A 13330-nucleotide genomic window follows, 5' to 3' on the forward strand; every position below is an offset into this window, starting at 1 on the left:
TTCACATGCAGTCTAAGGAAGGAGCTATACTGATGTCATATCAATAATATTAAGAGAGAAGCTTCTATCTAAAGACAGCAATACACTTCACAGACATCTGTTAATTAATCTTATAACATCCCCGGAGAATAAGAAACAAGTGGTGTCTTGTCTTCTTGTGGCCAGAGGCATGCAGTTGCATTGCTTGCTTCTAAAAAAAAGACAAAAACACTCACAGGTACAGAAAGCTGAGAGATTTTTTACTGTCCCCAGTAGCTGCAATTCCTGGTTTGTATGGTGGATGAAAAAGATAGGAATAAATTCAGATGGAGAATGAGTGAGGTTATTTGTCTGCAGGTGATGTTGTGCATAGATTCTAATTTTATTTCTGAGTTTTCAAAATCTATTTTCAGGGGTAAAAAAGTACAACCTGGAAGTTGCATTTCAGTGACTTTGCTTTTTTCTTTTGCTATGTGCAGGGGCTGTTGAAATTCAGAATATATCTTCTGTCTTTGTTCAACTGAAAACTAGTTTTGGTTTGAAGATACTGTTTGCTAAAGATGGAGAAAGGATCTATGTTCAAGTTGATGTCAGCTGGAAGAGAAGAACATTAGGACTATGTGGAACATACAATGGGAATTTAAGAGATGATTTTCTGTAAGTTGTATATTGTACATTTAGATTATGTTTAAGTTGTATATTGTACATTTAGATTATGTTTAATAACAAGGGAAAAGTTTTGTTGAATGTAATAATCTGATTATTTAATTTCATTAACATGCTTGTACTTTATTAAACTAACCAATATAAAATCTCTTGATGAAAATACCACTCACTTTTAAAAATATGAAATTCATACATTTAGCAAAGTCATTCCAAGATGTTTAGCTAAGTAAGTCTAGAAAACTACCATATTATTAAGTTATTGGGTGATATTGCTTGCTTGAACGCACTTTTTCTCCCTCACTGCTGCTCCCTTAACATCAGAGCAAATATGTGAGCACTTACGAAAAGAGTGGATGATAATACTAGTATAAACCTCACCTGATAAACACTTACTACTGCTTGATTTTTTCCCCCACATCAGTTTTTAATGGAGAAAAAATGTAATTCTGAACCACAGGAATAGTTTAATTAGAAGGGGACACTTTCCTTATTCTTTTACTTAATTTCCTCCAAAGTTCCTCAAGCTATAATATCACAAAACTTTTCTAGCAATTACAAATGCTTTTGAAATACTTGGTGAAAACCAGCATCAAAATGCAAGCAACTCCCCTCTAGAACACTGAAATTAGCCAACAGGTCAAATTTTCACTGAATGTATGTACTCAAATAAAGGCCAAATTCTTTTTTTCATTAACACATCCTGCAATCTATTTCAGAGTACTTGAATTAAGTGTGAGGGCAGACTTTGCACGTAAGAATATTTTTGTATAAGTAAAATATTGGGGAAAAAGCTTCACATGCCCTCTTTTCTTTTGTGCCTCGCAGATGGAAAATCTTTTGACACATTGAATGTTCAATGTGACTAAGCACCTAAGGCTTTTTGATGTACTTGCATCCTCACCCGTGTAGTCCATAAGGTCAGCAGGGCACTTGCAGTGCTGATGTTTTCTTTTTCAGTTCTCCAGCAGGGATGATAGAAGGGACCCCACAACTTCATGCCAATGCATGGAAGGTTTCCTCAGCTTGTTCTGTGCCTATCAATATTCCTGTTGTTGATCCCTGCAATGTTAATCAGCAAAACGGTATGTTTTTACATAGGAGTCTGGAATTCACTGTATCGTATTATTATGGGTCATTTTTTGTTTTCCTTGTGAATGAGTTGCACGTACATGTATTTCAACTCCAGTTTTAGATGTGCACCCTTTCTTACCTTTTTCTTTTTTGGAAAAGACCATTCTTTCTATACATTTAGCATGTAAAATGAAGTCAGTCCGTTGTGAATACAAGCTAGTTGATCATTTAATGCTGGGTGCACTGGCCATGAGTCCTGAATTCTGCTGTCTAATATACACGCAGAACACTGGCTGCAGTCCTCTAAATCACACCAGTCAATTTGAGTGATGTGTGTGATGCATGTTTGTAGATTAACAAAGAATGTACAGGAGTGTCTTGCAAAGACAGTCTTCAGATCAAAACTCCTGTCTCTGACTTCTCTATGCTTGTTGGATTAAAAGTTTCCTTACTCTCCATCTAAACTCTCTGACACAAACTGATGCAAACAATCTGAGATCCTTGGATTTGTTCAAATTCCTGAGTAAAGATTTAATTTTGGCTGGTTGACATGCCTATGTTTTGCGTTGAACTTTCACTGTCTCCTCCTTTCCATGTTGCTGTTCTTTTCAGTTAATGTAGACAATGGGTAGACAGTAGTTGCCAATTCTGACAGAATTTAGTCTAATGTTTTTAATGTTTCAGACATAAGGCCTCACTAAGGATGTGGGATCTGGCCATATTTAGAGCCAGTGGGAGCAAGCCTAGAATAACTATCAACCTTTAAGAATCTGGGGCATTCTAAGACTTTTTATGCCTTCAGCATTGGCTGTGTTCTAAAGTAGTACATCTCAACCAAGTTAGCTTTCACCAAGATACTACATGCCTCACCTTCAGTTCTGTGCTTCCTCAGTGAAGGTGAAGTTTGATAGCTGCTTAGAGTGGGAGGGTGGACTACATGACCTTCCGAGGTCACTTCCAGCCTGAATTTCCCTGTGAGCCTGTAATCATCACTGGAAAAAGCAGTTCCTTAGTAAGTGGTCCTGCCCCACACTACCACCTGTGCTGAGCCAGCGCAAGCATTTTTCCAGGTCTTTGATGATCTTAATCTGATGAAACTGAAAAAAAGAAATGATTGTTGGTTTACTTATTTTGTCAGGTTACTTTTCAGCCAAGTCAAGTTCACTCCTTGAAGCTAGTTTACCGAGAGACTTCAAAAATTCTTGTGCCAGTGTTTGTATGTGGGAATTAACAGGGAGGATGAAGGGCAGAGGCACTCCTTTAGCAGCAAAATTGTCTTAAATATGATCCACACTGTGGTGTTCATGAGATACTCTGCCATTTGTGGTGGTAGTATGCTTCAGTGGTAGGAGGAGGGTCTTTTGGCACTAGAAGGTATATGGCCAGCTTGAGACTTGCACACCCTCAAGCTCCAGTTTGTAATGCTTCCTGAGTGCACATGCCAAGAAGTATATAGCCATTGATGATTTCAAAGCTAAATGAAATATCAAATAGAAAAAAAGTGTATTCCAAACTTTGGAGGATTCTTCTAACTCTTTTGAAATACGTTATTTTGCTATTTAAGTTTTCTGCGCTACTAGAGGAAGGCATAACTGGTTTTATATAGTTATTTTTATCTTAAGTGGACTTTATTGTTGGGGGAGTTGCTTACAATGTCAGTTTCCATACTATAGAACTTTGCGAAAGACAATGTGTACAAGATTTTGTTGCACAACTGGCTATGTTTGGTTTTGATATTCTGTGCTATTCATATGACTAACTCTTATATTTAAATGGATCTGGCTAAACCAATGTCACTTTCTCTCAGCTGAGTATGCATCTCACTGTGATATCATCAATCAAGAGGTTTTTGCTCCCTGCCATGCCTACATCAGTCCAGGATTATACTACCAGCTATGCCGCTTTGACGCATGCAAATGCGGAAGCAGCTGTTTGTGTAATGCTTTGGCGCACTATGCTTATGTCTGTGGCAAACATGGGGTTGTTGTTGACTTCAGACCTCACATTTCTTACTGTGGTGAGTAACATTTGCAGAACAGAATATCTTTTAGAGATGTGTCAAATACTGCAAATATGATTTGCTCCAGAAAATGCAGGGATCAATGTTTTTTGCTGAAAACTAGAATTGTGCCATGGGATAATGACATATCAGGGGAGAATGCTAATAGTCTCTGAGGCATCTGAGTTGGGGACCTTGAGCTGCCTCACAGCGAGTGCCTGTCTCTTTCCACTGGCTGCAGAGAGAATTTAGATTTCTAACTTCGAACTCCTAAGCCATATGGAAGCCCCTATTAGGCTAAAGTAGTCAAGGAGTGGCAGGAGCAGGGCTGTTCCCTAGGGAAAGCCAAGCCGGGTTGGCAGGGGCTCCCCAGGGCATGCAGGGCAGGGTGGGCAGTGATTTGCCAAGTAGGATGTTGCAATGACTTAAAACAAAGCATTTCTAAACCATACAGTAATGCCTCAACCTTAACTGGACCATTCTTCCTCTCTTGGAAGCCCAAGTTACTAACCTATATAAAGAATAGATTGACAATTCCAACCAAGGAATTGTCTAACATAGACTCAGCTGAATCTAAACATTTCTAACTTAAGAAATCAGTAAGATAGCATATTTTTCTCATTCATTTTACCTCACCCAGTTCAGCAAAAGACCATTTTACTTTGCTGTTTTGCACTCCCATGATATACTGCTTTGTTTTCTATTTTTCACGTTTTAAGAGTATGTTATTGTCCCTTCTCCCCCCCTCACTGTCTTCCAGCTGTGATGTGTCACAGTGGTATGCTTTATCGTCAGTGCTCTTCTTTTTGTAAACATTCCTGTGCTTCACTTTCTATGGCAAATATGTGTGGCGATGACTGTGCAGAAGGATGTAATTGTCCTGATGGGAAGTATTTTGAAGCGTCGGTCAACTTTTGTGTATCAATGTAAGTCATACGAAAATAGAATATATGTGTAGGCATTTTCCTCTTTCCAGTAAGCTTTAAGTAGTTTTTTTGCTGTTTCCCTCAAGATATAAGCTGCCTAAACATTATAGCAAGTGACACGTGAAGATTTCATATTCTGTTGTACTAATCAATAGTGGAGCCTCATTTGGTACTGTGTGTACAGCCTTCAACTGCACTTCAGAAATGTCATACTGCTTTAGAGAAGGGTGATGAAAATTTTTTAATTCATGGGAAGGCACTTTCACATGAAAATCTTTTTTTAACACTTCAGAAATAATGAGAAGGAATCAATGTAGTACCAATATACGAAGTCAGGGATAGTATGGAAAGAGTGTCTAGGAGTGTCTTTTTTCTGTCTTACAATGCAAATCCCTTCAGTTAAATGAAAGGAATTACAGCTTACTACCATGGGGAGTTATGGAGTTCAGGTACTGAATTAAAAACGAATGAGTATTTATATAAATTTCAAGATTTACAGAATTATTGCTATTCATTGCAACATATATTTTGGAAAGATCAGTAAAGTTCATACTGTAGGGAAAAAGACTGTTTCAAACTATATAAAGAGTGTGAAGTAACTTAGTATTCCCATATTTTTCCATGGTTTCTAGGGAATTCTGTTGCTGCTACTATCCCATCTTGCTCGTCTTACAGAGTGAATGATTTTGCTGTGATAATTCTTCTGTCCCATGATTTTGACAGTACTTTAAATGGGATCTACACATTGCCATACTACTCCCATAACTGGGAAGAAAAACTCCTTTCTATAAGACTAAAGCACAGAAACAGCAAATAAATAATACAGAAATCAAGGAAAATTTTGGCTTTGTTGAAGATGGTAGGAGTTTTGCCACAGACTTCAATACAGTCAGTGTGTCATCCTTTAGTTTTTGCCTTTAGAATTATATTGTAAATATGAAGATTGGGTTAATTAATTATAAGGCCTGCTTACCATAATAACTCAGTAAATTGATTGCCCTTACATCCCATTTAATCTTGCTTTTGTATCTACATGCATAACTATTCTTTTAACAGATCTGCCTGTCATTGTCATTACAAGGGCAAAGCCCTCAAGCCTGGAGAAATCTTCCCTACACCAACAGGTTCCTGGTAGGTTTGAGCATCAAGAGTTTTATCTTTTACATATCACAGTTTGGATGCTACTCAAGAGCCTTGAGAATTTTTTCACATAGAATGAAGGTCTATTGTATCAAGAGATTTTGTTACGCATCTGGTAAAAGGGAGCCTAATATAAATTGGATTATGTACCTGCTTGTTTTAACAGGACACCTGGAGAATTCTGTAAGCCAGGGACTAAAGAGTATCTCAAAACACACATAGAGGTTGCAGTCCAATTCTTAGACCTGGGGGCACTGTGATAGCAATATGAGGTTGGTTTTGGAAGAATGGAAACAATGTGATTCTATTTTAGAAAGTCTTTCAAACAAAGGCTGCAGAGAGCTATATTTGTGTCTTTTTTTTATTATTATTTTGTAAACTATTTTTGTATTATTTTGTAAGCTATTTTGTATTATTAATTCATGATGGAATCCTGACCTCATTGAAACAAGCGGGGAAACCTCCCAGGTTTCCCAGTCAAACTTGTTTATTTTACAAGAAATGCTTTCAACCTGCTTGATTTAAAATCATGTCTGTGATTTTTGTGTCATGGTTAATTCTTTATGAGGTCTTATAGTTGTTATAACTGAAGCTTGGTAATCATGTAGTTCAAGAGGTGAGAGTAGGGGCTTTGTTTTTCTGCCATTTCTATGCCTCTGCAATGCCTTGGTTTTTTCACTTTTTTTTTTTTTTTTTTCCTGCCCCAAGGAAAAGGAAAAAAAAGAGGACTAGGTTTATTGCTGAATGTGGTTTTCTGCATGTCTGTATTTTATAATAATAATAAGAATCAAGCTATGTATCCTAACATCTGTGCAACAGGAAGCTTGCATACTCTATCCTACCATATTCACCGAGGTGGATAAGGTTTCCTGTTACACTGCCAGCATTCTGAATTTCCTGGCCCTACATTCCCACAGAGGCTGACATACCCAGCTCCTTTTTTATTTCATTGAAAGTTAGGCAATTAAATAGTACATAAAAACCTTTGTGAGTCTTACAGACTAGCAGTTAGAACCTTACAGACTAGCAGTTAGAAAACACCAACAAAATGTTGGGCAGAACTCATGCTTTTGACTTTTAATCCTCCTTCTCTTCATTTCTGTTGTTTAAATTGGGTTAAGTTCTATTACCTTTTTTAACATGGTGGCTACAAAACACTTTCCCCTTGAATAAAGATGGGTTTGCTTTTCTTTTCCAGTCAGTGTTTGAATGGAACAGTGAAATGCATTGAAGCCACTACAGACAATACAGGTAATTTACAGTCTTGTTTCATATTACAGTTGCACAGAGAAAGTTTTTGACATTCAAGTAATTTGGTTTTCTCCTTATATGTATTTTAATTATATTTGACATCATGACATATTTAAAATAGGAGGTTAGGAGGATGAGTTGTCTTGGTTTTTTCTTTTTCGTTTTTCTGTAACACAAATTGTACTACTAAGTCACCTGGGAAACTGAAAAATAAATAATTACATGTGGGGTGTAGATCAATATGTTCTCATGGGAATACTTAAAATTAGGCTCACCATTCATGTTCAGGAAGCCTTAAGATATTAATTTCTAGAAAGTAATTTTTTAATTAATTTGTAATGGATTTAGAAGGGATTTCAGTACACTGAAAATTATGCCAATTCTAAAGATTCTGTCTACTCAAGGCATAATTGCTCCATCTTTAAGAATGCGTTGTGTATCAGATCCAGGGTACATAGATCCAGATGTTTAACATTGTTTTGGTCATTTTTTTACATTAAAACATATATTAATTTTATACCTCTATAATACAAATGAAGTTACAGCCTTCTATTTAGATTGTATTCTTACATGTACTATAATGTAGGCTAACTGTGCATTAAAATAGATTGTGAACAAAAACAAATAGAAAACCTCCAGTGTAAAAGAGCAGTTGATCTCATTTAACCTGCATTTTGCATTTGAAGTTCACATATGCCCTGAAGGAAAAATCTACTATGACTGCAGATCTCCAGTGCCTGGATTACCAGCGGCAGGTGTGAATTGTGGGATCTCTTGTGCGAACCTTGCAATGAACTTCTCCTGTGTCCCCTCACCACCCTGTGCAAGTGGTTGCATTTGTCCCCCTGGGTAAGTTTTGGCAGAACAACCTGAAGCACAAGCCATAGATATATTTTTCACAGTTTAACTATGCTTTTTTCCCCGCTTTTTATAAATACCAGTAGTGTCATGTCTCTAATTTTGAAGCTATTGTTCTATAATGCTGCCTCAGTTGGAGTCCCACAGTTGCTCCATGCTGAGACCATAAGTCCACTATCCCATGAGATACCTATCTTGCTACCAGTCCAATTGGCTGGTATTTTGGACTCTCTGGACAGGAGCTGAGTCCCACCACTTGTATAGTATAATTCATTTAAGCGTAGAAGCAAACATGACAAAAAATCATATTGTAAACCAAACCATCTGTGTTCCTGCTTACTGCCCAAGTAATTGTCTCACCTAGACTTCAACTCAGGCCTATAATATTGATGTCAAATCTGGGGCAGAGAGTGGGGATGTGCAGGCTGGATTCTGTCTCTTCCCCTTCATTCTCACTGTTCTTCTGAACTCAGCTAAAGATTTTGTTTTCTCAGCTTATGTATTTGGTGCCCAGAAACAGTCTGCTGAGCTTTTGCAGGGATCAAATCAAAGCACAAAAGCTAAAAGTTTTTGTTGTGAAGTTTCTGTCAGGATCAACCACTACTCCTTCCCTGTTTCCATTCCCTCTCCTGATACCTGCTGTGTGCACTTTCAGATTTGAAGAGTCAAATATGTTGTGAAAATTGCTGCAATTTGACCTCAGGGAGAGTGCTCCCTACTTTTTCTCAACATTCAACTTTATTTCACTGTGTGTGTAGCCCATGGTCCCCTGACAGTATACCAGGTGTGCACAGATCAGAGTGTAATGGGACTGCCAGAATTCCCCTTCCAGAAACTTGTGATGTTCACAGATGACTAAAGCACTGGTGAAGACAGATTTCAGGCATAACTGTGTAAGATTTCACTAGCTGTTCTTGCATGCTATTCTGTAGTCCTCTACAACCTCTGCCTCAACTGAGGAAGGAGTAAGCTTTCAAGACCATTAGTGTTACAGGAATAAACAATTTTTAACACAAAAATCAGAATCATAGAATCATTTAGGTTGGAAAAGACCTTTGAGATCATCACGTCCAACCACGAACCCAGGAATGCCAAGTCCATCACTAAACCATGTTGCTAAGGACTGCATGTACGTGTTTTTTAAACACATCCAGGCATGGTGACTCTACCACCTCCCTGGGCAACTTGTTCCAATGCTTGAGCACCCTTTCCATGAAAAAATTCTTCCTCATCTCCATTCTAGATGTCCCCTGGTGTAACTTGAGGCTGTTTCCTCTTGTTCTGTCCCTTGTTACTTGGGAAAAGAGACCAACACCCACCTGCCTACAACCTCTGTTCAGGTAGTTGTAGAGAGCAAAAAGGTACCGAGTCTCCTCTTCTCCAGACTAAACAACCCCAGTTCCCTCAGCTGCTCCTCATCAGACTTGTGCTCCAGACCCTTCACCAGCCTCGTTGCCCATCTCTGGACACGCTCCAGCACCTCAGTGTCTTTGTTGTGGTGAGGGGCCCAAACCTGAACCCAGTATTCGAGGTGCAGCCTCACTGGTGCCGAGTACAGGGGGACAATCACTGCCCAAGTCCTGCTGGCCACACTGTTTCTGATAGAAGCCAGGATGCTGCTGGCCGTCTTGGCCACCTGGGCACACTGCTGGCTCATGTTCACCCAGCTGTCAGCCAGCACCCAAAGGTCCTTTCCCCCAGGCAGCTTTCCAGCCACTCTGCCCCAAGCCTGTAGCATTGTCTGGCATTGTTGTGACCCAAGTGCAGGACCCAGCACTTCACCTCACTGAACATCATACAGTTGTCCTTGGCTCATTGGCCCTCTGCAGATCCCTCTGCAGAGCCTTCCTGCCCTCAAGCAGGTCAACACTCCCGCCCAACTCTGTGTCATCTGCAAACTTACTGAGGGTGCACTCGATCTCCTTGTCCAGATCACTGATAAAGGTATTAAACAGAACTGGCCCCAGTACTGAGCCCTGGGTAACACCACTTGTGACCGGCCACCAGCTGGATGTAACCCCGTTACTGCCACTCTTTGTGCTCAGCCAGCCAGCCAGCTTTTAACCCAGCGCAGAGCACACCCATCCAAGGCATGAGCAGCCAGTTTCCCCAGGAGAATGCTGTGGGAGGCAGTGTCAAGGGCTTGACTAAGGTCCAGGTAGACAACATCTGACAGCCTTTCCCTCATCCACTAGCCGGGTCATCTTGCTGTAGAAGGAGATCACGTTAGTCAGGCAGGACCTGTCTTCCATGAACCCAGGCTGCCTGGGCCTGATCCCCCAGTTGTCCTGCACATGCCACATGACGGCACTCAGAATGATCTGCTCCATAACCTTCCCTGGCACTGAGGTCAGGCCGACAGGCCTGTAGTTCCCTGGATCCTCCTTCCTGCCCTTCCTGTAGATGGGTGTCACATTGTCTCACCTCCAGTCTTCTGGGACCTCCCCAGTCAGCCAGGACTGCTGATAAAGGATGGAGAGTGACTGAGTGAGCTCCTCCACCAGCCTTCCTCATTACCCTCAGGTGTATCCCATAGACTTGTGCACGTCTAAGTGGAGCAGCAGGTCATGAACCGTTTCCTCCTGGACTGTGGAGACTTCATTCTGCTCCTCATGCCCATCTTCCAGCTCAGGGGGCTCAGTACCCAGAGGGAAGCTGGTCTTGCTATTAAAGACTGAGGCAAAGAAAGCATTAAGTACCTCAGCTTTTTATTCATCCCTTGTGGCAATGTTCCGTGCCACATCCATTAAAGGATGCAGATAATCCTTGGCCCTTCTTTTGTTTCTAATGTATTTGTAAAAACATTTTCTGTTATCTTTTACAGCAGTGGCCAGCCTGAGTTCTAGCTGGGCTTTCTCCTCGTTAATCTTCACCCTGCATAACCTCATGACATTCATATAGTCCTCCAGAGTTGCCTGCTGCTTCCAAAGGTGGTCAACTCACCTTTTTTTCCCTGAATTCCAGCCAAAGGTTTGTGTTCAGCCAGGCCAGTGCTTCTTCCCTGCCAGCTTGTCTTTCAGCACATGGGGACACCCTGCTCCTGTGCCTTTAAGACTTCCGTCTTGAATAACGTCCAGTTTTACTGGACCCTTTGTCCATTCAGGGCTACCTCCCAAGGGACTCTGTCCACCAGACTCTTAAACAAGCCAAAGTCAGCCCTCTGGAAGACCACGGTAGCGGTTCTGCAGACCCCCCTCCATCTCTGAGGATCAAAACCTCTATTGTCGCATGATTGCTATGCCCAAGATGTCCTTCGACTGTCACATCACCCACTAGTTCTTCCCTGTTTGCAAACAGCAGGTCCAGTGGGATATCTCCCCTGGCTGGCTCACTGACCAGCTGTCAGGCAGTTACCTTCAACACACTCCAGGAACCTCCTAGACTGTTTCCTATCCACTGTGTTGTATTCCCAGTGGACATCCGGTAGGTTGAAGTCCCTCATGAGAACAAGGCCTACCGATCTTGAGACTTTTCCCAGTTGCTTGTAAAATGTTTCACCTGCCTCTTCATCCTTGTTGGGTGGTCTGTAACAGATTCCCACCAGGATATCTGCCTCATTGGCCCTGCCCCTGATTCTTACCCATAAACACTGAACCCTATTGTCACCAAGCCCCTCTGTGATCCCCTCTCCCAGGGGTTTCATCCGCTGGGATGATTGTAACCATTCAGCCCCCCTCCCCCCAATTCAAGGAAGAAGGGAGAAGGAGCATCACCCCAGGAGGATCACAGACCTCCAGGTAACACCACACCACCCCCTCCACCCCAAGCTCAAGGCAGTCAAAACACTCCGACATATAGAGCTACCCCACCACCTCTCCTTCCTTGCCTATCCCTTCTGAAGAGTTTGTAGCCATCCATTGCAGCACTCCAGTCATGCCAGTTATCTCACCATGATTCTGCGATGGTGATTATACCATATCTTCCAGCTGCACGATGGCTTCCAGCTCCTCCTGCTCATTGCCCATGCTTCTGACATTGGCATAGATGCACTTCAGCTGTGCTATCAATCATAATGCATGAATTAATACAAGGCATCATATAAAAATTAGCAATTTTTTACTGAAACATCACTATGATATTTGGATGAACTTAAACTATCAGCATTGTCATTAAAGTTCATTTAAAAGTTTGAAATAAAATATAAGTTAAAAAACAGTGCTAAAGCCCCACTCCGACAGTCAAGTAGTATTATACCATTTCAGATTGAATATGTTACTTGATTATTTTCTTAATGATAAACTATAAAAGGGGTACAGACAAGCCAAATCCCAAGTTTCTTACAAATAATGGAGTAAAAGACATGAATTAGTTAAGTAAAAGAATAAACACTTATTTTTCTATCAGATAGAAGAGTACATGTGTAACATTTAGTGCAGTTAGTACCATCACCAGTGCTGAATCGTATTTCTGGAACCATTATGCTTTTCAGGGTCATTGTTCCAAGAAGTGAGTATGGCTTTTAGCGAGGACCAGCAGGGTTATCTTAAAAATAAAGTCTCCAGCTGTGCACAGTGGAGATCGTTTGATTCATACAGTTTTTGCTGCTGAAACAATTGTCTTTGGCTGCATGGAAGACCAGTTGCCTTTGGCAGGGTTTAGAAAATACACTACACATTCAGTTATGTTGATCTACCTGTGAATTTACGCTTTCATCTCAATAATTATTTTATTTTGAAGGATGGCTGAGCATAAAGGGAAGTGTTATATTCCTGACAGTTGTCCATGCACCTGGAAAGATAGGGAATTTCTGTCAGGAGAAGTGATAGCTACACCATGTTACACCTGGTGAGTGACATTCATTTTACATACTTCCAAGTCATCTGGGCTAAGCCACAAAGTGAAACTGATACAGAAAATGTGTTGAGTACATTGAAAATAAAAAATATATATGCTTGTTTATAGACAGTTACACGATATATCTTTTATTAGGCTCACTAATACGAAGAGTAGGCAGACTTTAGGGTGAGTGCTTCTTCAGCTCTGAAAAGGAGGAAGAAGATATCCATGTTAAAAAGCAGTCAAGAACAAATGCTAGATTCCACATATATTAGTTAATCTCTGAAAGAGAAGACATTTGGCATTTCAGAGAATATAATAACATGAAAGACAACCAAGGAGAAAAAAGGGACATTAAATGTATGACAGTGTTAAACAGTCTTCTATTTTGGGAACTGAACTGTTTACAGTGTGAGTTACCAGTCACCATGAGCAACTGTATAGGAAAAAGATGGGCAATAAAAAAAAAGAAAAAAAAAAAGAAAAGAGCATTAGAACTGGGAAATGAGTTAGCACCACCTTTTTTTAAGGAGCCTTCCCTGACTCATACTGACACAAAACAGTTTTTCATCCATTACAATTTGCTAGCCAAAATATCTTCCATTAAGTATATGCTTAATAATAATAATAAACAATTTGGCATGGCAATATTTAATCAGTTAAA

The 13330-nt window shown here is 40.3% G+C and overlaps 1 protein-coding gene across 1 annotated transcript in view; it reads left to right on the forward strand.

The window, feature by feature from the left end:
* Nucleotides 1-12679, forward strand: part of OTOGL (otogelin like) — a 37378-nt gene extending 24699 nt beyond the window's left edge. The window contains exons 17-24 of the mRNA XM_055711158.1: nt 459-636; nt 1603-1727; nt 3524-3733; nt 4476-4641; nt 5698-5772; nt 6980-7032; nt 7719-7881; nt 12568-12679. Of these exons, the coding sequence (XP_055567133.1) occupies nt 459-636; nt 1603-1727; nt 3524-3733; nt 4476-4641; nt 5698-5772; nt 6980-7032; nt 7719-7881; nt 12568-12679 (1082 nt within the window). The remainder of the gene's footprint in view (nt 1-458; nt 637-1602; nt 1728-3523; nt 3734-4475; nt 4642-5697; nt 5773-6979; nt 7033-7718; nt 7882-12567) is intronic.
* The last annotated feature ends 651 nt before the right edge of the window (nt 12680-13330 follow it).

Source organism: Falco cherrug, chromosome 5 (assembly GCF_023634085.1).
Source record: "Falco cherrug isolate bFalChe1 chromosome 5, bFalChe1.pri, whole genome shotgun sequence".
NCBI lineage: Eukaryota > Metazoa > Chordata > Aves > Falconiformes > Falconidae > Falco > Falco cherrug.